This window comes from Sorghum bicolor, chromosome 3 (assembly GCF_000003195.3).
Source record: "Sorghum bicolor cultivar BTx623 chromosome 3, Sorghum_bicolor_NCBIv3, whole genome shotgun sequence".
NCBI classification, from domain to species: domain Eukaryota; kingdom Viridiplantae; phylum Streptophyta; class Magnoliopsida; order Poales; family Poaceae; genus Sorghum; species Sorghum bicolor.
The window spans coordinates 60909566-60933300 of NC_012872.2; the positions used below are offsets into that span (position 1 = coordinate 60909566).

The 23735-nt window shown below is 42.9% G+C and overlaps 2 protein-coding genes across 3 annotated transcripts; one reads left to right on the plus strand and one right to left on the minus strand.

The window, feature by feature from the left end:
- Positions 638–5229, plus strand: LOC8069769 (vesicle transport v-SNARE 13). Its single transcript, XM_002456185.2, has 5 exons — positions 638–985; positions 1089–1147; positions 1386–1574; positions 3016–3186; positions 4861–5229. Exons 1-5 carry the CDS (start codon positions 892–894, stop codon positions 5011–5013), a joined length of 666 nt encoding a protein of 221 aa, XP_002456230.1. The 5' UTR covers positions 638–891; the 3' UTR covers positions 5014–5229.
- LOC8059164 (transcription factor bHLH84) lies at positions 12534–15365 on the minus strand. 2 transcript variants are annotated; one of them, XM_021455624.1, is made up of 3 exons: positions 15089–15365; positions 14674–14930; positions 12534–14246 (listed from the first exon to the last, which is right to left on the minus strand). In XM_021455624.1, the coding sequence occupies exon 3, from the start codon at positions 14064–14066 to the stop codon at positions 12810–12812; it is 1257 nt and encodes a 418-aa protein (XP_021311299.1). In that variant the 5' UTR covers positions 14067–14246; positions 14674–14930; positions 15089–15365; the 3' UTR covers positions 12534–12809. The 2 variants fall into 2 exon arrangements, with proteins under 2 accessions (XP_021311299.1, XP_021311298.1); XM_021455623.1 differs by having other exon boundaries at positions 12534–14148; positions 15089–15362.

Genomic DNA, 23735 nt, shown 5'->3' on the forward strand with positions numbered 1-23735 from the left:
AATATATGGTGTTTTTTTATTCTAATGTAAAGTACTCCCTCCGTCCCTAAATACTGCTATTTTTAGGAGAAAATTTTGTCTACAAATACTGTTATTTCTACTAGCATACTCGGTCCATCAGCCCAATTTATTTCTCCTCGGAACTTCCGTGGTCCACCAGCCAATTTAATTTCTTTTAGGGAGTAGTACTTTGGCGCATGGTAATTGTCTGAGTCTGTTTAGTTGGCATTAAATGCCGCTCGTTGGAACCAGAGAACCATGGCTTAACGTGCATGATTAAATGGTGGAACCCAAATTAATTAAGGGTAGAATGGTCTTTTGTTTGCCACACTAATCTGTCTGAAATATGCTAGAAATAGTATTATTTTGGGACGGAGGGAGTATATGCTACGGAGTCTAACAGAATTAGATTTATAATTTTTAGATAAGTTCTATAAATATATATTGGATTTTTAAGTTTAAATATAACATACGGTTATTTTAGACAAATAGTGCCTATATAATAATCTAATATACGGTCCGGGTTCAGCTGGTTTTGTTCCGGATCCGGGTTCAGCTGGGTTTGTTCCGGGTCCCTGCGGCAACCGTCAGCCGCTTGCTAAGCCCACGACAACAACTCACCACCCGGGCCTACCACGCAGTCTCTAGTAGGAACAAACAGCGCCAATGTGCTAATCTCTTCTCTATTGGGCTCGGCAATCCTGACCCGATCAAAGACGTAGCTGCCCCCAAATTTCCCCTCGCGGAGCCACGCGGATCGAGTCCCCGTCGAATTCGCCTCTGCCACCTGCTCGATCCGGTGGCCGCGAACTCGCCGCTGTCGGATCGTTTCCGCCGGGGTGATTAAGCTACGGGATTTGTAGAGATCTAGGCGAGCCGCGGGCAGCAGCCATGAGCGAGGTGTTCGAGGGATACGAGAGGCAGTACTGCGAGGCCTCCGCCTCGCTCTCCCGCAAGTGCACCGCTGCCTCCGCCCTCGATGGAGGTAAGCAAAGATTCCCATGTTTGATATGACCCCCCTTTGGATTTCGTTGGGGAGCGCCTGCTTTTGTTGATTGTTTTGGTCTGATTTGGTGGGCTATACGCAGAGAAGAAGAAGCAGAAGCTGTCCGAGATCCAATCCGGCATCGAGGAAGCTGAATCGCTGGTAAATAGATTCCGCAACGCATTCTATTCTAGGGATCCCCTTGGCTAACTGGATATAAGACATCGACCTGCTCAATTGATTTGAGGAATGTGTAGAAAAGTAGAGATCAAGGACCTTTCGTTTCCTTCGTTTCAGTTTTGGTGTTCCGAGGGAGTTGTGGGATGTTTATGTGCCTTGGTCTTCATTTGGGGGGGTTTGGGGGAGAGTAATTTTATTTTTTCGTTTTATTTGTTTGCAGATTCGGAAGATGGACCTGGAGGCAAGGAGCCTACAGCCTAGCATAAAGGCTGGTTTGCTTGCAAAGCTGAGGGAGTATAAATCTGACCTTAACAACGTCAAGAGTGAGCTTAAGAGGATATCAGCGCCCAATGCCAGGCAGGCTACCCGGGAGGAGCTCCTGGAGTCTGGAATGGCTGATACTCTTGCGGTGAGCTTAATACTAGGACCTTTTCAGGACTGTGTCTACAAAGCGTTGAGCTATGCTTAATGCTTCAATGCATAGCATATCACATCAGGGCATTTATTATTGATTGCATCAGAACAAAAATGTCATAGGTCCAATGTCTGTGAGCTAGAAATAACTGTTACATATATGTGTTTGTACTTTTAAATGTGGATGTGGTATTTCATATCAGGTGATTTGGTTTGCACTGAAATGATCAAGAACTTTTCTTTTTTTCCCTCAGTATCATTATACCTATAGATGGGTGGAATATTAGTTATACAGTATAAATGATTGATGGTGCTATATCTGTTATTTAGTTGCATTTTGCTTGCAACATTGTGCATCATTGTAACAATGGGACATGTGAATAGGAATTAGTTCAATGAATGGTTTACATGTGCATGTTGGTAAATCCAGCCGGATTACTACATTACATATTGGCCTTCCACTTTTTTTAAAAAATTTTAGATGTCCAAGTTTTAGCACTATGGCTCTCTTTCTGGATCCTGCCAGTATGTTCATATATGTTCTCACTTCTCACTCATGCATATCTGGCCATCAAGTTTAATTGATGGCTTTCCTTATCTTACATGCTTAGATGACACGATTACAACTTTTGTTCTATAGGAAATATACATATTCAAATTTAGTTGTATATATCAGATAGTTTCGCCTTTTCATCCAGATATACTTATATTTTTAAATTTTGATTCAGATTCTTAATACTGTACCTTATACTACACCACCAATTGGCATCTGTGTGGCTGATCACCTTTACCTCCCTTTGTGGCTCTTAACTAACTGTGCTTCACTTAAGTTTTATGATGTTGGTAGCATAGGGTTACCCTTACTGCGACCATTTTTATTATTGGTAATGGATGAATGAAAACAGTGTTAGACATGATAGAAGCAAGAAATCCTTTGTCTCATCCTATATCTCTGTAATATTCTGTTTGTCACTAAATAAGATAGAACCATTACATTGATAAAAAGAAATTTATATGTGATGGATGACTTTCCTGTTCTTATCTCGAGAACATACTTCTGTAGTCTTACAAAAGTAAATCACATGATAATATGCCCTATTTTTTTTACAAAGATAATATTGCCCTATAGTAAGTTACCTGTCAATATCTATTTACATAAGAAATGTTCCTCAGGTAATACAATAGTTCTGGCACCAGCTGAACTTAAGGAACTATAAGTTCATTAGTTGTTTTGGAATGTTGTTTAATATCTAGTAAAGTGATTGGATTACCTTTGTTTCTTAGTCCTCAATGTCAGTGTACAATAGGACTGCTGCCTTGACATTCCTGTTGCATTTATTTTGTTTATGCTGGTTTGATTTATTGAGGCCTTTTGTCTCAGACTTCTTACAGTTTTTTTACTCATGTCATACTTGGGGGACTCTCCCATGGTTCAGGTGTCTACTGATCAGAGGGGAAGATTGATGATGACAACTGAAAGACTGAATCAGTCCACTGACAGAATTAAAGAGAGCCGAAGAACTATGTTGGAGACAGAAGAACTTGGTGTCTCAATTCTTCAGGACCTTCACCAACAGCGACAGTCACTACTACATGCTCATACTACTGTATGTACCTGTCTCAACAGCTCTACGTATTATATAGATTTACTTTCCGGTCATTTTCTGATTTTACAGGTTGAAAACTGCAATAATTCTTGCTAACAAGACCTGTATAACAGCACTACTAGTTTAGTTCATGAGTGTGCTCTATCTTGGCTTTATTCATAGCAAGCTCACCTTGGATTTTGTTTTGTGCAGAACTTTTTTATGAAAATTAAATGTTAGTTATCTACTGGTTTCTTCTTTTGTGGTTCACTGTTGAAATCTTAGTGATTTGTATTATTGGTGTTGAATGTGTGTTTAATTTTTTTTACTTTATGTTTTTTTCTTCCTTATTTTGTTTGTTGGTTTTATGTGTTATTGGTGGACCCTTTTCTCCTCAATATAATGACGCCAATATTTCCTGTGTGTTTTAGAAAGAAATTGTTCAAATATTCTGTTAGATGTGCTGGGCTACAATCTCTAAATCTCTCTCCCAAATAACTCATCACCATTCTCCTTTTTATTTTTTTGACGATCCAGATTAGTTTTTTTTTATTCGTGACCTAAGTGACTCTATCTCATCACTCCATATGGATACTTAATATTGTTTTGCTACATTAATTAATTGGAGTGAAGATTAGATCTCCCTCCCTTCCAATTTATAGGTCGTTTTGGCTTTTCTAGATACACAACTTTTATTATATATGTAGACATTGTATATCAAGGTGTGTAGCAAAAGCTATGTACTTGGAAAAGGTAAAATGGCCTATAATTTGGGACAGAGGGTGGTACTTCAGGAATTTAGACTGTCTTGTGCTTTTGCACACATTAAAGATTATATTTGATCGCATAAAAGTTAAAGATTATGTTGTACTTCAGGAAAGATTAGACTGGTGTTGTATTTTCTTGAACACGTGTAGGACTTATAGTACATTTCGTGAAGGGTGAGCATGCATTTGTTCTGCATTATGTGTGATGTCTTTACTATATGGATGGCTATGGAATTTTGGTGCAAAGGGTTGGTGATTACATTAAAAAGGGAAAGATCCTTAGTAAAAAAAGGTGCATGCAACACATGTAACCCCATTCCTTGTTGAAATTGAATCTCAGAATTATACATCTGCAGCTGTAATGAGTTCATTATAGGTAATCTAAAGAGCAAAGTAGACCAGTGGCCCCTAAACTTGTTTGACAGTGTCACCTAGATCCCTGAAATATTGATATGCATATCTGGGTTTTAATTGTGCCACTGTGATTGCCGATGTGGCTGGCCAGCATGGACATCGGAGAGAAAAATGATGTTACGGGATGACATGTAGGTTCCACTGGATCTTTTATTTTTGTCATCAGCTGTCATGTTTGAATGTGAATTGTAAAAACACGCTGACATGGATGCTGTATAGATGCTAAGTAAACACAAAATTGAGGAGTGCCGATGTATTTTAATCATTAATACTGCCTAGTAAGTTTAGGACCCAAATATGCAAATTTGTTCAGGTACGTAGCTGACACAACTGAACAAATTTGAGGAATGCCGATGTATTTTAATCTATAATCACAAAATTGTGTTGGCTAAAATACTGCACCATGGCGTACATTCTTGGTATGTTGATCTGCTTTGTGTTGTGTGCGCACGTTCATGTGTTAGAACTTTCATATTTGTGTGTATTACTGAGATTGATACCCTCTTGCTCATAGTTGCATGGAGTCGATGATAACATTGGCAAGAGCAAGAAGATCCTGGCTGCAATGTCAAAGAGGATGGATAGGAACAAGTGGATCATTGGGGGAATTATCACGGCTCTCGTTCTGGCCATCCTTCTCATACTCTACTTCAAGCTCGCTCATTAAGCCTGCCTGCAGGTAGGTTATCCCCACATATCTGTGTTCAGTAATTGTGTGATAAGAGTTGTCTGAATGATGTGTATTGAGCAACACGTGTCTCTCGGAGCATCATTTGTTCCCCCCCAAACCTGTAAACTTCCGTGGCTCATGTTGTGTACAGTCAAGATACTTCCAACTATGTAAACTGTCTAAAGAGTGAAAAAAAATTACTTGTGTTGAGTATCATGTGCCTAAGCACGGTGTTCTGTCATGTTGAACTAGAGAGGTTACTAGAGCAGGAGTATGCACTACCTCCGACCTGAAATAAATCAACTCTAGAGTCTGTAATACTCACCATTTTAAACTTTGATCAAACTTATGGAAAAAAGCACCAATACGTGTAATACCAAATTAGCATCGTTAGATACATAATTAAATATATTCTCATAATATAACTCTTTGGTGTCATAGATGATACTACTCTTTCCTATAAATCTGGTCAAATCTAAGATAGTTTGATAGTTTGACTCTAGGTGATTCTAGGAATTGATTTGTTTTGTGATGGAGGTATAACTATTCCATGCGCATCAGTCTACTTGAACTGCTGTCGCTGTCTGCCTTGGAATTAGGCCTTGTTTAGTTCACCCCAAAAAGCAAAAAGTTTTCAAGATTTCCCGTCACATCGAATCTTGCGGCACATGCATGAAGCATTAAATATAGACGAAAGCAAAAACTAATTACACAGTTTAGCTGGAAATTGCGAGACGAATCTTTTGATCCTAGTTAGTCCATAATTAGATAATATTTACCGAAATCCGAAATCTTTTCGGAACTAAACAAGGCCTTATTGTGATTAGGCAGCTCTGTGGCTAGTCTGTTATTGTTGTCGCGTTAGGGTTTGTGCAGATGCTTCCTGAATGATTGATCGAGTGGTACTCCTAGACTAATAGGTGGGCCCTGGCAGCTATCTAGTGTGCATGCGCAGAAGGTGCAGGTCGATGAGGCAGGCGCATCTTGTGCTTGATCTGCATCCATTTTGGATAGGGGGAAATGGGCACTGGGCATATCAGGGTTTGATGTGATGCATGGTGAATTGTTGATAGGCAATAATGATCCGCGGGATGCCTGGCTAGGGTAGGATGGGAATGGACGGTGGACGGTGGTTGGTACTGAAGAGGACATCACAGCAAATGGTGTGAACAAGTTGTCACAGGAAAAGAGCCGGGACGGGACGGGGCCTTTGCCAACGCATTGGTCTTGTGCCTTCAGCCTTGTGTTGTGAACTAAAACCTGTAACAACTTGTCCCCTGTGACAGCACGGGTAGCAACTTGTGCTGCATCGCTCGATCGGATACCCCCTTTTGTTTGACGAAACACGCGGAATTCAATGCGTAACGACCGTGATGCGACGCGCAAGTGCTCTGGATAGAAGCTTCGCGACGCCGGCCTCTTCTCTCGACAGAAAAGAGGGACGCGGCCGTCGCTTCATTCATGGGCGGTTCTTGATCGAATCAGCCGTGACGTCACGCGCACCTGCCGGCCGTGCCCTGACTGAAACCGCCAACCAAGATCCTGCCTGTCTTGTTACTTCCAAACTTTTTTTTTACAAAATATAAATAGTAGCACTTTTATTTATATTTGATAAATAGTATTCAATCATGGACTAACCAGATTCAAAAAATTCGTCTTACAAGTTATAAGTAAACTGTATAATTAATTATTTTATTATTACTTTTATCTACATTTAGTATTTTATGTAGCCTCTATTCGGGCTCACCCTGAGTTTTGGCACCAGGCCAGGGCTAGTTTGTTTGCTACCCGACAGTGGGGCGGAGCTACAACTACAAGGTATGCAAAGCGCGTCACAGCGTTAGCCTTAATGGTCCGTGTGCACGTTGAATCCTCGCTCGGCTTTAGCTACAAGATCATTGCCGAGTGTTTTTTTTTACCAAGTTTTTTTTAAAATCAATTTAAAAATATTTTCAGAAGTCGACCCAAAAATAAAAGTTGTTCGAAATAAAATTTTCTATAACTCTGCTTTAAGGTACAAATCAAGAATCTAAATGAATTTTGAATTACAAATTAAAGTTAGTTCTAGGTTTGAAATAAATCCATTTTGTGATATTTGAATTTAATTCAATTCTTTCAAATCTAGTGCTCCAAAAATATATGCTACTTAAATTTCTAAATTATGTTTAAGTCTAAAACAATTTAATTTAAACATCACAATATTTGTAGACATGGCATGATAATTATGATCATTAATTCACACTTAAAAGATGCATATAAAATATCGCACAAACACATGAAATGCTTATGAGATGAGATGCTTATGCCAATGCTCATGTAAGTTTCGTGTAGCCCTAATACATGCTTAACACGGCATTCGACAAAGAACTTTTTTGTCAAGTGACAAAAAAGAAACATTTCAGATTCCGGTAGTGGTAGTAAGGTTGAGAAACTGCCTCGATCTGCTATTGTACCGGACCTGACTCCCTGATCATACTATACAGAGTCTAGAGGTGTCACCCTAAAAATGTCACTTGAGCAAAATTTCTTGTTGAGTTTCCTAAAAAAGAAAATTCTTGTTGATAATGATACATATACTTCGCCTACAGGGCCGGTCCTGAGAAATTCTGGACCTGGAGCCCAATCAAAACTTAGAGCCCTCTAGAAACATTATAAAAAAATATCAATATGTACATATATTTTTTTGACACTCAACATGTATCAAAGCAAAATTCATACGAAATAATATGATCTATTAAAAACAAAATTATTCATGTATGATTAGTGTATGCTGATGAATGAATTTGAGTATCAATTGATAGACTAAAAAAGAAGCGAAGAGAACCTACTAATTCAGCAGGCGGCAAAAGCGTCGAGTGCGGCGAGCCGGGCGGTCGGCATTCGGCGATGGGAACCGGCGGCGGTCCGCAATCGACGGCTCGTCGAAATTTAGAGTTAGAAAAAAATCTATACGCACACGTAATAGCCGTTTATTGATCGTTGAAGCTGAAACGTTCACTTATGAAGTACTATTGCTGCGCATCATAGGAGGCCTCTTGGGCTGGGCTCTAAGCCTAGTAGCCTTAATCTCAACATACGTGTTGCTGTTGCCTTCTTAATCTTTGGATTTTTGGCTAACTAAACTAAATATACTAGTACTTCTAATACTAATACAGCATACTCGTATATAGGAAGGGCCCAGTAGCGTCGAGGGCCTAGAACGGCCGCCCCGTTCGCACCCCCTCAGGGCCGGCACTGTTCGCCTATCGATGCAACATCCATTTTATTGCTATTTTCCTCGAATCATGGAGAAACCGTGGAGAAATCTAGGCACAAAGGCAGGCAGATTGCATCATCCGTTGATCTTGAACAAGCTCAATTCCTGGATCTCGTGCATGCCAGCCAATGTCAACCAGGCATGCATGCACACAGACACCAGAGGTCGTCATTTCAGCGATCCGAATTGCATTTTTGTCAAAAGTACGTGTGCCGCATGCATGCATGCACATCGCATGCCCGCGGGTCATGATAGCCTTACGCCCACTGTCTCTGCCTGTAGGATGATGTAGTCCCGACCCCCTTCAACCTTTTCTTGTCAACCCTGCACATGCAGCACATATATACACATATACAGCCAGATCCAAAGATCAAATGTGACGACTAAAACGGTCGACCCTGCATCATATATATAGTGTAAAACGCATGGCCGTACTATATATACTCTATTTTCCTTGAAACAAAATGAAACTCTGAAAAACACTAGTAGTAACGTGTACGTGCATCATTATCTTAATAATAAAATAAATTCCCTGGCATTAGTTCTTTCGACGCATCTGGTCAAATACGGCCTAGCGATGAAGTCCGTTGCTGCAATCATAAGCATCAAAAGAGCTAGCCTGCCTGCAACATCTTATTCTCCCTTTTCCCACTGGATGGATGGAGCGATATGATCGATCGTGATCAGCAGTCAACACACACCTCCCTCCCATATCGTCACTTGCCGGCCGGCTCGATCGTCTTTTCAACGACGCCACTACGCACACGGAACCGCCGCCGAATCTGCCGATCGAGAGAGTCGGCGGGCCGGGGGCGCGGGGCCACCGCGACGAGCCGACGACGAGAGAAACTGAAACTTTCCTGAAATCGCGAAGGGGCGGCGGCCGAGGGGAAAATTGGGTGGAGCCAAAAAGAAATTTCGAGCGCGCATGTCTGAATTCTGGCCAACGCGCGCGGCGGAAAATCGTCGAGATCCGTTCGTTCCGTCGCGTGCTTCGCTTCGCTTCGTGCCTTTGCAGGTGGTTGATGACTTCCTGCTCTAGAGACGTAGATGATGGAGTTCTTGGATCAGATTTTATTTTTTAACACAACTGATAAAGTGTTCTCGTACAGATTGTTTAGAAAATTAATTAAGCTGAGGCGGCCCAGCGGAAATAATGACCAGTCAAACCAAAACCAAACCAAGGATCGTACTGTACAAAGTCCTCAAAAAAGAAGGGTGCATGCATGTCGGGCTGTAGGCGCAGGTACGTGCACCTTTCCCTCCGCCTAGCTAGTAGTACTACTGCATAGCTCCAGTAAAAAATGGAAAAAAGGTAACAAAAGTCCCGTATATGTTACGCTGCATGCCTCTCCATGGCCAGTCGTCCCTGTGGATTTTACCGTGCCGGGCGAGAGCTAGAGCGCGCGCCGTGCGTGCATGCAGCCGGGTGACCAGCTGCCAGTCGGCCCTAGTAGAGTAGCAGCAGGATTCGTGCGTGCATGTGGGGAGCAAACGCGCTGCAGGGAGGGCGGGCCGCACGCGCCTTTTGGAGCCGGACTGACGGATGAGGGCCGGCCGGTGTTCTTCTCAAGGCGCACGCCTTGCATTGGTCTCGACAAGAATTCAGGGGGCGGGGAGCGGACGCGGCGTTGGCAGAGCGCCAGAGCCAGCGCCAGCGCGCGCTGCTTCCCACACTTTGCAGGCATGGGGGTCAGCCCCAAAGGGAATGTCTTTTGGCATCGGGCAGCCCAACAACCAGGGTATATAGGCCCTACAATGTGGTGCCCGGCCGGCGGCTGGCCCCGGTCGTCGGTCGATGCCGTTCCTCCACCCACCGGCTCGATCGGCTATTGATATATAGGGCTACTAGTTTGCCCAAAAGCGCCCTGTAAAAGTGCATGCGTGATGCAAGCTGCACTGTGCAGTGCTGTGCTACTCACCCTCTAGCTCTAGCTAGCTGCACGTACTACTGTGCTATCATAGCAGCGGCGCACACACATAACGAAGACTTTCGTTGTTCGATGCTTTGACACGAACGAACGAACGAACGAGACAGCAAAGAAAGAGGAGAGAGGGACAGGACAGTACTCTACAGGAGAAGAGAACTCATGAGAGAGAGAGAAGAGCACCGATGATCGAGTATAGGAAAAGGACGTGCCCAAACTCCCATACGTACGTGCTGCCTTGGGCACTTAATCATATGTGCCATGATTCATTCCTTCCACCCCTCATCATCAGTTAACGCCACTAGCGATCGCAACAGGTACAGAGCCCACTGCGCGCGCCTAGCTAGCTAGTAGTAGTATGGAAGAGATGAACGGCGCCGGTGTGATGCTCATGCATGGCATGGCGCCCAGCGACATCGAGCGTGCATTCCCTCGTCTAGGGTTTTCCCCCTCCTTCTACTAGCTAGATTAGCTTTTGCAAATGCAATGCATATCAAGATCGACGATGCATGACTTGACAGTAGTAGGAAAACGCTGACAGTCCATATATATATAGATGCATGCATGATCAAGGCCAGCTCGCTGGGATAAAAAGGCATCGTCAGCAAAAGGCCCTTTCCATGTTAAGTTACTAACATAATCCCGGCCGTATTCCCGTGCTTTGTTGATCGATCAGATATAAAAGACCTGGCCCAGCATCGGTTGATGATAGAGATACTCCAGCTCCAGGATAAAAAGACGAGAGCTGAGATATGAATTTAGCAAGATATAGATAGATATAGCATCTCTCGTCTTTGTTGATCAGAAAGCTCTCTGGCCGGCTAGCCTACCTAGGCGCTGCGTATCTCGCTCCCTCTCCCTTTTTGCGTTCAGCTACTAGCAGGAAAAAGATATTTCGTTGGGTTGGACGCAAAAGGGGCGAGGAAAAGTGGTTAATCATGCACAAAAGTAGAAGCAGGAATATATATATATGTATATGCAATTTGGGCATTTGGCTAGCAAGATTGCCAGCCTCATGCTGTATCCAGCGATGATAGAATCAGCTGTCGTTGTTTTCGGTCGCATCGCGGGCACCACACCGGGTTTAATTTGTGACCACTGGCGACTTGCACATATATATCTAGTACTCCTATGCAACAAATGAGGCAAGATCGACTCGGTTGGCTATGTTCCTTGTATAGGAACTTGTCCATCTAAGTTTTTACACCCTCTCCCTCTCCCTCTCCCTCTCCCTCTCCCTCTCCCCCTCCCCCCCCCCCCCACCCCCACCCCACCCCAATCAAAAAAAAGTAATTCTCATTTGCTGATCAGTTAAACAAATCCAAAGTTTGACCAAATATATAAAGAAACATTAGTATTTACGATGGTGAATAAATATCATTTGATTTTTTTCTGAACTTGTCGTAGCATGTATTTCACTTGATTGATTGTAAAATATATTCTCATGGTAATACCTATTTATAGATATAAATATTTATTTTTTCTATAAATTGTGTCAAACTTAATCATTTTTGGAAGGGCTCTGCCAGTGTTGTCCCTTCGTTGAAGCCAGAGCTAGAAGAGTGGAGCACCAAAACATGGTTCCTCCTCCGTACATTTAAAACAGTTTTGGCTCCTCTATTCAACACCCATAAGGCTCCTTCGGTTCTGCTGCCAGAACTACCGATGGGAGTCAGAGTAGAAGTGCAACCAAACAGGCCCTTAAGAAAGTTTGATTTGTTCCAAACCTATACATTCGCATTCCTTTTGGGGCAGAGGGAGTAAATCTCTAACTTGACATGATTGCTTGCATTTACATTTAGTTACTGTTTCAGTGTTAGCTAGTAGGTGGACTGCACGCCTACAATAATCCGGTTACTTTGACTTTATCAATCTCAAAATATATCAGCCTAGAGTCTCATATGTGCTCATAATGATATGGTGTGTATGCATTGTTTCCTTGAAAACAATAAGGCATGGAAATACTAGTTAGCATGGTGTCATTTATGTTCTTTTTACTGTTTTTTGTATTTGAAAATATTTTAAATAGATGCGACTTCGAAAATTCGAGTTATGCAATTCGAGTATATATATATGTGTGTGTGTTTTAGAATAATAAAACTGATGATCAGCTTAACAAATTTTAACAGCGTTAGTCGTTCTTCGACATCCTGTAAAAAACCGAGGTGTAAAAAGTTCTAGATTGCATTTGGATCAGCGATTGGGTCTTGTAAGAAACACTGTCTACTAGATTTTTCAGTTTGCTCATCATCACCATTGTTCCCTCGTTCTGCATGCAGTCTCTCTCACTACTACAGCAGTATAGCTGCATCTCTATCACTTAATTAACAATATGAGGCGAATCCAAACTTAATTTGCACATATATGTGTAACTACAACCTTAAATACCGTGCTATAGTATCTAGTATCTACTATACGCAGTACTAATAGTACTCATGATATACGATCATACCATCACCGTAAGTACGCCGGCCGGCCGTGTAATCTACTAACAAAAGAGACCCTGACCAAGAAACAGTAGGTATGAAACAGCAACATGCATGCATGTGTATATCGTCCACTCTGGAGTGATCTGGACGACGACGACAGTCATACTACAGGAACAGTTACTACAACAGTAGTTTGCTGCTAGTATTCGACGATCCGATTGTTGGATTTACATACCCAGCTGGAGAAATCATGTTACTGCTCCTTCCTGCTGCAAATCCGAGGAACCCACCAGGATTATTGCTGCCGCTGCTGTAATAGTTGTATTGCTGCGACCTGCTTGCTGTTGCTGTGCTGTTGCTGGTGCTCGTGTCGTTGGTCGTGCCTAGGGTTTCCAGCGCCTGGACCTGAGACTTGAGGAACTTGAGGTAGCTCGCCGCCTCGTCCAGCATGGACGCTGTGTCCATCTTGCTGCCCCCGGGGACAAGCTTCTGCAGCACGCGCAGGCGCTCGCTCACGCGCTCCCGCCGCAGCCGCGCCGCCACCGTCTGCGGGTCGCTCGAGATGCGCACGTTCTTCCGCCGGGGCTTCTCCGCGGCCGCCGCGGCGATCACCTCGGGTCCCAGGTTCACGGGCCGCATCGCCGCCGCGCGGTAGATCATCTCCTTCACCTGCGCCATCGCCTCCATGTCCGGCTCGTACCCCGCGCTGGGATCGCGCGCGACATGGGCGCCGCCGCCGAAGCTGATGCTCGTCGCCGCGGCACGCCGCTTCGCGCCACCGCCGGCAGGCCGCGGGAACGGCGCCGGTGGCGGTGCGGTGGTTGTTGTTGTTGCGATGGCGGTCGCCGGGAACTCGTCGCTCACGTCGACCTTCCTCTTGACGCGGTGGCCGTGTGCCGCCTGCTGTGAGTGGGATGACGCGTGGGTAAACGTCAACGGCGGCGGCGCCGTGGTGGTTTGTGACATGATGGACGTCGGCGACACCACCTCGGCGTCGTGGCCGCCGCCGCCGCCGCCGCTATAGTTGTTTGACTCCCCGGAGGATATGTTTCCGCCGGTTGTACCGCTGTAGCTGGAGAGCATGGCGCCGCCGTTGGACACCGCCCCGCCGTATCCGAGCTCCCGGGTGAAGGCGAGCGCCGCGTCGAGTAGGCCAGCGTCGAAGACATCCCCCGTCCCCGCGCTCAAGAACGCGAGCGGGTCGCCGTCCATACCCGCGCCGCCGCCTTCGATGGCACACGCATTCGAGCTCACCTGGCATGCTCCGGCGTCGCCGCCGCCGCCGCCAATAAGGGCACCGTCGCACTGGAGCTGCCCAAAGCACACCCCAAGGAAGGCCTCGTCCATGTCGAACCGACTGCATCCAGCAGCAGCCTGGCGCGAGAAGTATTCGTCAACATGGTGGCCGGCGCCGGCCCAGCCAAAGGTAGCGTCCATCGCCGCCGCCTCCCGCCGCCGAGGAAGCTGAAATAATGACTGGCGCAGGGATTCTGCTGGGAGGACGCTATACGACTGTACACTGCACAAAAGAGGAAGCTTCGAGCGTTAGACGAGTTCTTGGCCATACGTATGTACGAAAGGAAGACTGGTACGATCCATCTACATCGAAGAGGGAATCTGCAAATCGAGTTGTGGAATGAACGTCAACAAACAGGTACACGGCTATGGCATTGATGGATGGACAAGGACGGGGGAGGGGGAGATGTCTCGAACCTCATAATTACAACTGTATACTATATATGTAGTATTCTTTTCCACACCAAACCATGAGACTGCAGTAAATATATATGTAGTTCTTCAAGAACTACACATACAAGAACAAGATCTAGCTCATGCATGAGAGAGAGAGAGAGAGAGAGAGATCGGTCTTCTTCTTTTATACTACTAGTAACACCAAACTATTTTTACTGCCATATATAGTTAAATTCTACAGCTGGGAGCGAGGTGTGATTGATTAAGCCATGGTATTTGGATTCGGATGCATGAAATCACGTGTGCTAATTATGGAGCAATAATATACTGGACTTGTTGTGTGTGTTCATACCTTCCCTATCAATCGCGACCGATCGATGATTGATGTGGCTAACGATGGGACTTGATTCTCGCTTCTCGCTTCGCCGACGGAGCGCAACGTCACGCGGCTTCTTCCAACAGCCGCCGTCGTTGGAGAGCACGCCGTCAACGGCGGTACGGTGGCGCTGATGAGCCGCCGACGACGACGACCGGTGTAGATGAGCGAGATGAAGAACTCGCCCGGACGAACAACCGGCGAGGCGAGTAAAGAAAAGAGAGAGGATATATCTGTGTCCAACGACATTGGTTACGAGTTAGTTAGTATGCTGGAATACTAGTCTAGTACCACCACCACCACCACCACCACCACATAAGTACAGAGAGAGCTGTGCAACGCAAATACAACACACTAACGAGGAGAGAGGCGTGTGCAGTAGGTATAGTACCTGCAGCAGTCGTAGTGTCTTTGCTCAGCTGATGAGCTATGCTAACTGATTGACCAATCAATCAGCAACCAGAGCTTCGCGGAAGCGCTAGCTCTCGCGCTGTTCGAGTTAGCTTATGCGAGAGCGGACAGCGGGAGGGAGGAGAATGAGGAGATAGGCCGGCCGGGGTGGAGACACAGCACCGATCATGCATATGTGGGATATGGTCCTCCTGTTGATGGATGCATATGGGCTGCTTCTTTTATAGATGCCTAGCGGCTATGCCTGTTTCGGTAGTATTTCCTCCTCTCTCTCTCTCCCCTTGCCTAGCTACTTATTAACTGTCTCTCTATATTTTTTTTGGGGAAAAAATCTTCATTGAGAAAAAGATGGTGCGGCACTGTGTTCGGTTGGGGAAGATGACGCTGAGTGGGCGGCACATGAACATGCATCCACTACAGATGACGCGCTCTCATAAATACTTGCCCAAAATCTATAGTCCTCTTTTGTATCTATCTACTATCTATCCATCGATATACGCCACTGTTACGTGTTACACGTATCCTGCAGTGTTAGCTAGATTCTGCTAACACACAAAAAAAATTATTCACTTTTCATGCATTTAGTTCTTAAAATCAGAACCGGGTCGTCGTGATGATGAACTTATCAACACTATCTTTCAGACATAAAACAACGTTTTTCACTCATAGTAAGTTAGGATCAACGTCTAGCTTTTTTTAGTCAGCCGAACAAAGCCATTGATATAATAATACTATATTTAACAGAAAGTGTTGACAGTAGTAGCGTATCATCAGCGTATGTATGAAACTCCGAACTTCGCGGGTAGAATACACGAGTACAGATTTTTCACGGAAAAAAGGTTTCTACAGCTTTCTCTGCTGGTCTGGCTCGGATCTGGGGCTCTGCAAGCTTTGTTTGCCTTTGGCACCGCACACTGCAGCAGGCAGAAGAGGGGAAAAAGATTGACGGGGCTGCCACGCCCTCCCTGCAGCCCGCTTCATCAGGGTGCAGTAATAACTTTCTGTGGACGCCCTCCGTCGCTTTTTTGCCCATTTTTGAGAGGAACAAGGGCCACGAGGAGCAGTAGGTATCGTCCTGTGCTCACTTCACAATTTCACATGCACGCATGTCTGCATTTGGTTGCATTGCATGGTGTAGCCTCCTGCTGAGGGCCGGCCTGAGCCCCTGAGGCATCACAGGGAAGCTTTGTAGCTTTATATTCCTGGACGTGCACACATGATATTCCACCATGCATGCATAGGGCTGTAATGATATATATTCACTGCGCCCGGTAGAAGGTAGCAACAAAGCAACAAAGTTTTACTGAAAAAATAGTGGACTGATCGATCATCAACAGCCGTCAGTAGTCGGTGAAACCTTTCTTCAGAGTAGTCAGATCCTCTCAGAGCGCAGAGCAAGAGGACAAGGAAGCTACAGCAGGTTGCTGATGATGATAGTTAATGGTACGGTGAAGTGGATATATATACGCTAATTAAATTTCCTTAAAAATTCAATTTTTCATGGTTATTATATATATTGCTGCACGTATATATTAATTAGTCGATCGATCTGTTTCCCCCTTCAATAATTCAAATAAGATAGGAGACCACGCCAATGCAAATCTGTGTGTGTGCTGATGGGATGATGGGGGATCAGGACCACATTGACGATGATAGGAAACCAATTTTACAAGGCTAGCCAGACTATTAATTAGAGAAATTGTTTACACAAGGCGCTGCTGCCATCCTTAGCATGATTGAACGACGCGTGTGTTGATCAATTCCAAGTATGATGATAGATGCAGCATAGTGTTAGAAGGTTTTGTCGTCTAGGCGCCGGTGCTGCTGCAACTCCTCAACAGTCAGCACCGGTGGCCCTGTTTCGGCTCTTGTTTACGTGTATTTCGTTGATTTTTTTTCCTTTCCCACCTAATGGAGATGTTCCCTACATCCTAGTCTGGATCATGCCAGTACTTAATGAGATTCTTTTTTGAGAAACCACTAATGAGATACCTACGTCTGCTGCTACGTGTGACAGACAAGATGGTGGTATATAGCCCTCAGCCCACAGTAAATTAAAGCATGCATAGACAAACTAGTGCTAGCCTGGTTATAGATTTTATGCACATGCATGGTGCTTAATTAGGCTCTAATATCAGGGCAAAGCTACTCTAATTTATCTATGAAAGGAAAAGTACACTGGGGAAGTAAAATAATTGAAGTAGTGCTGAGTGCTGACATGATCGATCTGCATCTTGTTTTTTAGGGAGTTGTCTGCAATATGATAAGGTAGGGAGAACATGTGGATATGTATAGTCCGTGGGAATGTCCTAAGAAAGTAACATTGTTTAAGGGCAAGTAACTCAACTTGCTCCAAAGCATGTACATTTGTAATGGAGTTGTAATGTACTTGCTGTCTTAACTATTTGATTGGGAGGCACATGGCTAGTAGTAGCTTTGTCTTCGTCTGTGTTAACATACCATACATATACGCTCTAGTTTAGTAGTTCGCTATTCTGCAGGATTTGGATATCATACTTATTCTTTTTCGTGGCAACTTATATATAGTTCTGATTAGACGTTGAAGACAAAGTGCAGATGGAACCACTTTAATTATGTCGCCACCCGTATGGAACAAAAAAAAACCACAATCATATGTACGTGCTTGTGTAATCATCAAATGACACGCGTAGATAGAAGTATTTCAATTCTGTGATTAGACCTTTCATAGTATCCGTGATGCTTATCTTGTTTTTATTTCCGTAAATCCATATCCTACAAAACTTTGTTGTACATTATTTAATCATGCATCAATGTGCAATCAGGTTCTTATAATTAATAATACACCAGCCAGTGTGTGTACATATATTATATATATGTACAATCATCAATATATGTATATATAGCCCCCAGCCCCCCAGTGAGCAGTGCTCTCCTCACATGGACTGCTCGATCGAAACTCTCATCAGCACGACAATTCTGACGAGCAAAATGCAGGCATTGTCGCGTACTGTAGGTTTTATATAAAAGAGTTCTAAAGAAAAGGGAAAGAGTCATTTTCCAGAGGCAAGGAAATTCAGTGCCGAGCAGTGAGAGTTGGTTAAATATTCTGTCCCTGACTGAATAAAGCAGCCAGACGTGAGCAAATCGCATTTGTAGTAACTAACAAAGATGTAGGTCCAACCACCTGCGATCCTCTCTCGGCCGGCATCGATCGGGCGGCGCCATTTCTGTTCAATTCCGCCTGCAAGTTGCCGCTCCGTCAGCGTCGAGAGGCGCGCGCGTTGCGTCATTTGCATACTCTACCACGGCTCTGAGGCGGAACGGCGGAACCTGATCGAAGCTCTCATCATCAATTCATCATCTGCTTCTGCTTCTTGCTTCTGCTTGTGCAGTTCTGCAGAAAACAAGGCAACAGTTTCCCCCGGCACGCTCGGCTCGGCGGCTCGGCGCAGAAAGTGAAAGTAAACCGCGCCCAGGAAGAAACGGCCAAGGGCCAACCGAGCTACCCGGTTTTTGAGATTTCGTCATCGGCGTTGGTTGCATAAATCGTCCACAGTTTCGAGGAGGGCGTATGCATGCGTGAGGACGTTGAACCGCACGGCAAACCGGCCGGGATGACGACGGCCATGGCCGAGCAGCTGGTAAAGGTAGCTACCGCATATACACGAAAACATGCATGCTCTGATGACGTTTTCGTTTAGCTACAGATGACTAGAGGGGCTCACAGGTCACTTTGACGTTTTATTAGTTTTGTTGCAAGCTAAACTCTTTCGATTTTAATTATAGATTTATAAATAATGCATCAGCACATCTACAATATCAAACAAATGTTAGTAAATCATATTGTCATTTTTAAATATCTTTCGACGGCGAGCACGCAGTATATATTGTATGGTCTATGGTCACCGTGGCCACATCAGACGTCACATAGGTGGCCGAGTCCTGTGTGGCCTATTTTGAATGACGGCTAGAACATAAACTAAGTTTATGGACCCAGATGAGCAAAAGTAAAATTTATGGACCTAGGTGAGAAATAGAGAAAAGTTTAAGGACCCGCATCAGAATTCACTCAAGCATAAGCATATATACCTAGGTGAGAAATAGAGAAAAGTTTAAGGACCCGCATCAGAATTCACTCAAGCATAAGCATATATATATATATATATATATATATATATATATATATATATATATATATAGAGAGAGAGAGAGAGAGCTATATATAGAACTATTACTCTGTAGCTGGCTACAAAATAACTTATTTTGTAGCCACTTTGAGTTACGATAATTACTATATTAATTTATAAGATTATAGTAACTCCTTACTAAGTGGTTTACTTATAAACTATAACATTACAGTAAATATCCCCATGTGTTATAGTAACCCAACTATCGTAAATATGTATACATATTATCGTAAATTAGTATATAAAATTATCGTAAATGGAGGTGGCTATAAAATAACATATTTTATAGCTAGCTACAGAGTATACTCTCTCTCTATATATATATATATATATTTTTTTTCTATACTCCCGGGAGTAGTTACTTTCTACTGGGAGTATACACACTATCAAGGCTCTGGCGAGTCAAAAGGTGGCTAACGGGTTGAGAAATATGACCCGTTTAGATGGCAGATACTTTTGTTGACATATATACATGAAAAAAAACTGAAGACTAAATAGTTACCGTGAAAACCGGATCGGATCAGATTTGACGCTGGGTTTGTTATCTGAGGCATGTTTGCACGTTAATAGTACGTATTCATACTTTGCGGCTAGGTCTATTTAGATCGAAAGATTATACTGCATTCATACTTTTTTTATTAGAAGTATGTGCATATACCTTTTTTGTTAGAGCATGTCCATATACTACCAATGGAAGGAGTGTATACTTGTGTACTTAAACTAGTATATGCTCTGAGTATGTACGTATACTATAGCTCTACATAATCTAGAAAATTAATATACTCCATACTCTAGGTTCCGTTTTTGGATGGAAGTATGTACACATACTTTTTGAATGGAAATGTATATATACATAACTTATTTGAGATGAGTATATACACATACTTTTTTGACAAATGAGTATATGTATGGAAGTATCCTTGTATATGTAGATACCTTTTTTTGGATAGGAATATTGGTTCATACATTATTGCGAGCATATTATTTTACTACTAGTATTTTATCTCTCAGCTTGGCTTTGGTCGCCGATGCACCGAATGCTTCGTGATCATTGTAGCGATGAACCATGGACACGTGGACCGACGGACGATGCAGGCGATGCAGACATAGCTTACTCGACGAGATGCAATCTGCTACCTGGTTCATAAAGAATACAAAATCACACGGAATTACTCTCACGATCCAATGACGTAACTGAATGGAGATCAGATGAATATTGTTAATTTGGACATGTACGCTAGTTGTGGCAGATCTATTCATTTACCTGCTTCGCCGCCGGTGGCAAGTCACTGCCGTCGAAGAGGAGATGCCAGCCTTGTAAACATCGAACTGCCCGGTGATGAAAAAAAACAGGTTTTACCTTTTCTCAGATTTAATCTGCATCAGAAAATTGACATTGTCCGCAACACCTATATTATGATCAAATCGACAAGAATGAATCGGATATTAATTTAGCCTTGTTAAAAAAAATACATTTTTCCTCGAAAGAAACCTTTACTCATGGGGAGATTTGGAGAGTTTGGTGCACTCACTATCTGGTGCCACCATGCCGCCGGCATCACCTGTAGTCAAGCGGAACTCAACTCATATCCAGAGAGCCCACGATGGCATGTACATGATTGACGAAATAGGGATAGACACGGTAGGAGTAGATCCGATCGGCAATGTACAAATCAAAGATTTACCTGGTTGAGCTAGCCACGAAATAGATCGCCTCATATGCGTCGGCCACCGCCAGCCCGCCACTGCCGCTGCCGATTCGTAGCTGCTGCCGTTGAATGAATGGGGATGAGGCAAAGGTATCTGGACGGCGATGGATAAATAAAGATCCACACACACGGGTTAGTTGCACCCGTTTTGCCTCGACAGGCCATATCGGTGGGATGAAACAGGTTCTACTCGTATGCAGGTAGGGAGTAACTACTCATAGAGAGTAGGAAAAAATTTACCCCATATATATATATATATATATATATATATATATATATATATAGAGAGAGAGAGAGAGAGAGAGAGAGCTAAGTGTTACATTGCACTGGGTCACAATATTTGAATTGAACGTCAGTAATCGAACACAAATGCATGAGCTCTAAGAACTTTGTATCGGACAGACACACACCACTAGGTAAGTGTTACATTGCACTGGGTCACAATATTTGAATTGAACGTCAGTAATCGAACACAGATGCATGAGCTCTAAGAACTTTGTATCGGACACGGAGACGTAGATACTATCTTCAGATTAGAACCGGGTCAGATGTGGACGTGTGAGCTAGGAGTAAAGTATGATTCATATCGGTCGCAGATGTGTGGGTAGGGGTCAAGCTTTGATATCACATGATTCATATCGGTCGCAGATGTGTGGGTAGGGGTCAAGCTTTGATATCACCTGCTAGATTATGGCTTTAGAGTCTTTTTAAGTGCAAAGACATATATACGACGGCATTATGCATCTTGGAAAGCATAAAAAACTTGGATGTTACAATGATACATTATATATGCATGTAGATTTTAGTAAAATTAGAGTTATAATAATATACTATGTATGTAAATTGATTAATTATTAGATTAATATGTGCATAGCTGAGAGGTGCTTCATATTTATATTCTCCTTTGATTAGTTTCCCAATCGTACAGACGACAGGACAATAAGTTCCCGAAAACAACCATCCATGTCGGCAACAGGGCCTTGGAGTTATGGCGTGTGTTGACATTACATGTACCGTATGTCGTCCATCCCGGAACTGAAGGTCAAATTCCATATATTTCTAAGTTTCTATAACAGAATTTGACTTCGACCTGAACAAGAAAAGTCCAAGGTAAGGAGGACCGATAATCATTTCATCAGTTATGTTTTTGGGGACTTTGACAGCTGTGCAACCAACGTAAGGGATTTTTTATGATAGATTTTGATAGTAGTTTACTTTTTTATAAAAAAAATAAACACACTGCTTCGTACTAATTCCCTTAGATCATTTCCCTTTTTTTAAAAAAAAAGAAAAATGAACATTTTTCAAAATGAATTCTACCATTGGCTCAGCTTCTAGCTCGCTATGTAGGACGAAATGAGTGAATACTGTAAATCTCTAATTTAGGTCATCAGGTCACCATCTTAATTAAACAATATATATATTCAGATCAACTGCTGGATCTATGCATATATAGGTTAACGGCTAACCTGTTAAATTTATATTCGTACTAGATTTGTCTCTTGGGTTGGACCCACTTTGTCAGGCACAAGTTAGATGCATCATCATGATCCTCACATGGCCATGGCCTTGCGGTTCGTACTTGGCAGTACTAGATTTCTTTGTCTCGTGATGATGTTTCAAGACATCTTACAATGATTGGAGCTGATGAGCAAGGATCTTCGTTAGTTATGCCTTGATTTTTCTGCATATTCCTGTTTTGTACGTATGTATAGGGTGTGGTTGGACTTGGACATTGATCAGAACATGTATCAGTGTACGAAGACTAAGGCCTTGTTTGGATGCACTCGTATTTACTCAATTCATATATGTCGAACAAGTAAACTATTAGAGTAGAAATTAGTTTATTTTTTACACTAATCCACTCATGTAGATATTAACTTGAATACTAGTGTAGACAAACTAATCTGAGGTGTATGTGTGCTCCAGTTGAGTACAAACTGAAACTATATTGTACGGTTGGATATTGAGCTGTAATGGGACTAGTTGAGCTTATCTGCTGAATCTATCAATTATTCAGCAATATTTTTCTCTCATAATAAATTAGCAAACAATATTTTCTGCTATAGCTTTTCAGTCAAACGAACAACCTAGTCGTAGCACCTGAAATCTTGTCTGGTTAGGCCAAAAAATCTTTGCTAAAACCAGATTATGAACTTTATTTACAAACTCACTGGTACCGGTTTTTCCAAGACTATTATGATAATAAGCAGGTTCTGTGCAATTAGTTCAAGAACGGCACTTGTAACTACAATACTACAGTTGTGATGTCTTTTCTATTGATCTTAGTTTTTTTTTTACTGGAATATCGTTGTATTTGACTGGTATTCTTGTTTCTGTTCATATAGAGAGTCGTGAGTATATTTCATCTCGTAAGTGATTGTATTGGAATTTATATATAGCTGATGGCTCTTGTATTTACTCACATCCTTTGCCACATCTATCATTTTATCGATTTTGTGATCATATTCGTATAGACTCCTTTCGATGATTATTTTTAGACTAGCTATATATCTGTATATCTTTCATTATATGCTTTGTTCTGTGAATTTATTTGATATAGGATTATACAATGTTGTGAAAGATGTTGACCGGCCTAATTTATGTAGTCTGGCAGATAAAGGTTGCGTCTGGAAATTAAGACACTGATTGCGATCGATGGGTGCCAATTCAATTATGCGTTATCTTGGTCATTGCGCTATATATTGATTCTGCTTCCCTGTTACATTGATGTTACATGCATTGTGTT

Excerpts from the sequence above, each read along its gene's own strand:
- LOC8059164 (XM_021455624.1), bottom strand. The coding sequence starts at position 14,066 with ATGGACGCTACCTTTGGCTGGGCCGGCGCCGGCCACCATGTTGACGAA.
- LOC8069769 (XM_002456185.2), top strand. The coding sequence starts at position 892 with ATGAGCGAGGTGTTCGAGGGATACGAGAGGCAGTACTGCGAGGCCTCC. Across the intron at positions 986-1,088 it reads TGCCTCCGCCCTCGATGGAG|AGAAGAAGAAGCAGAAGCTG; the intron begins GTAAGCAAAGAT and ends GGCTATACGCAG. Across the intron at positions 1,148-1,385 it reads TCGAGGAAGCTGAATCGCTG|ATTCGGAAGATGGACCTGGA; the intron begins GTAAATAGATTC and ends ATTTGTTTGCAG.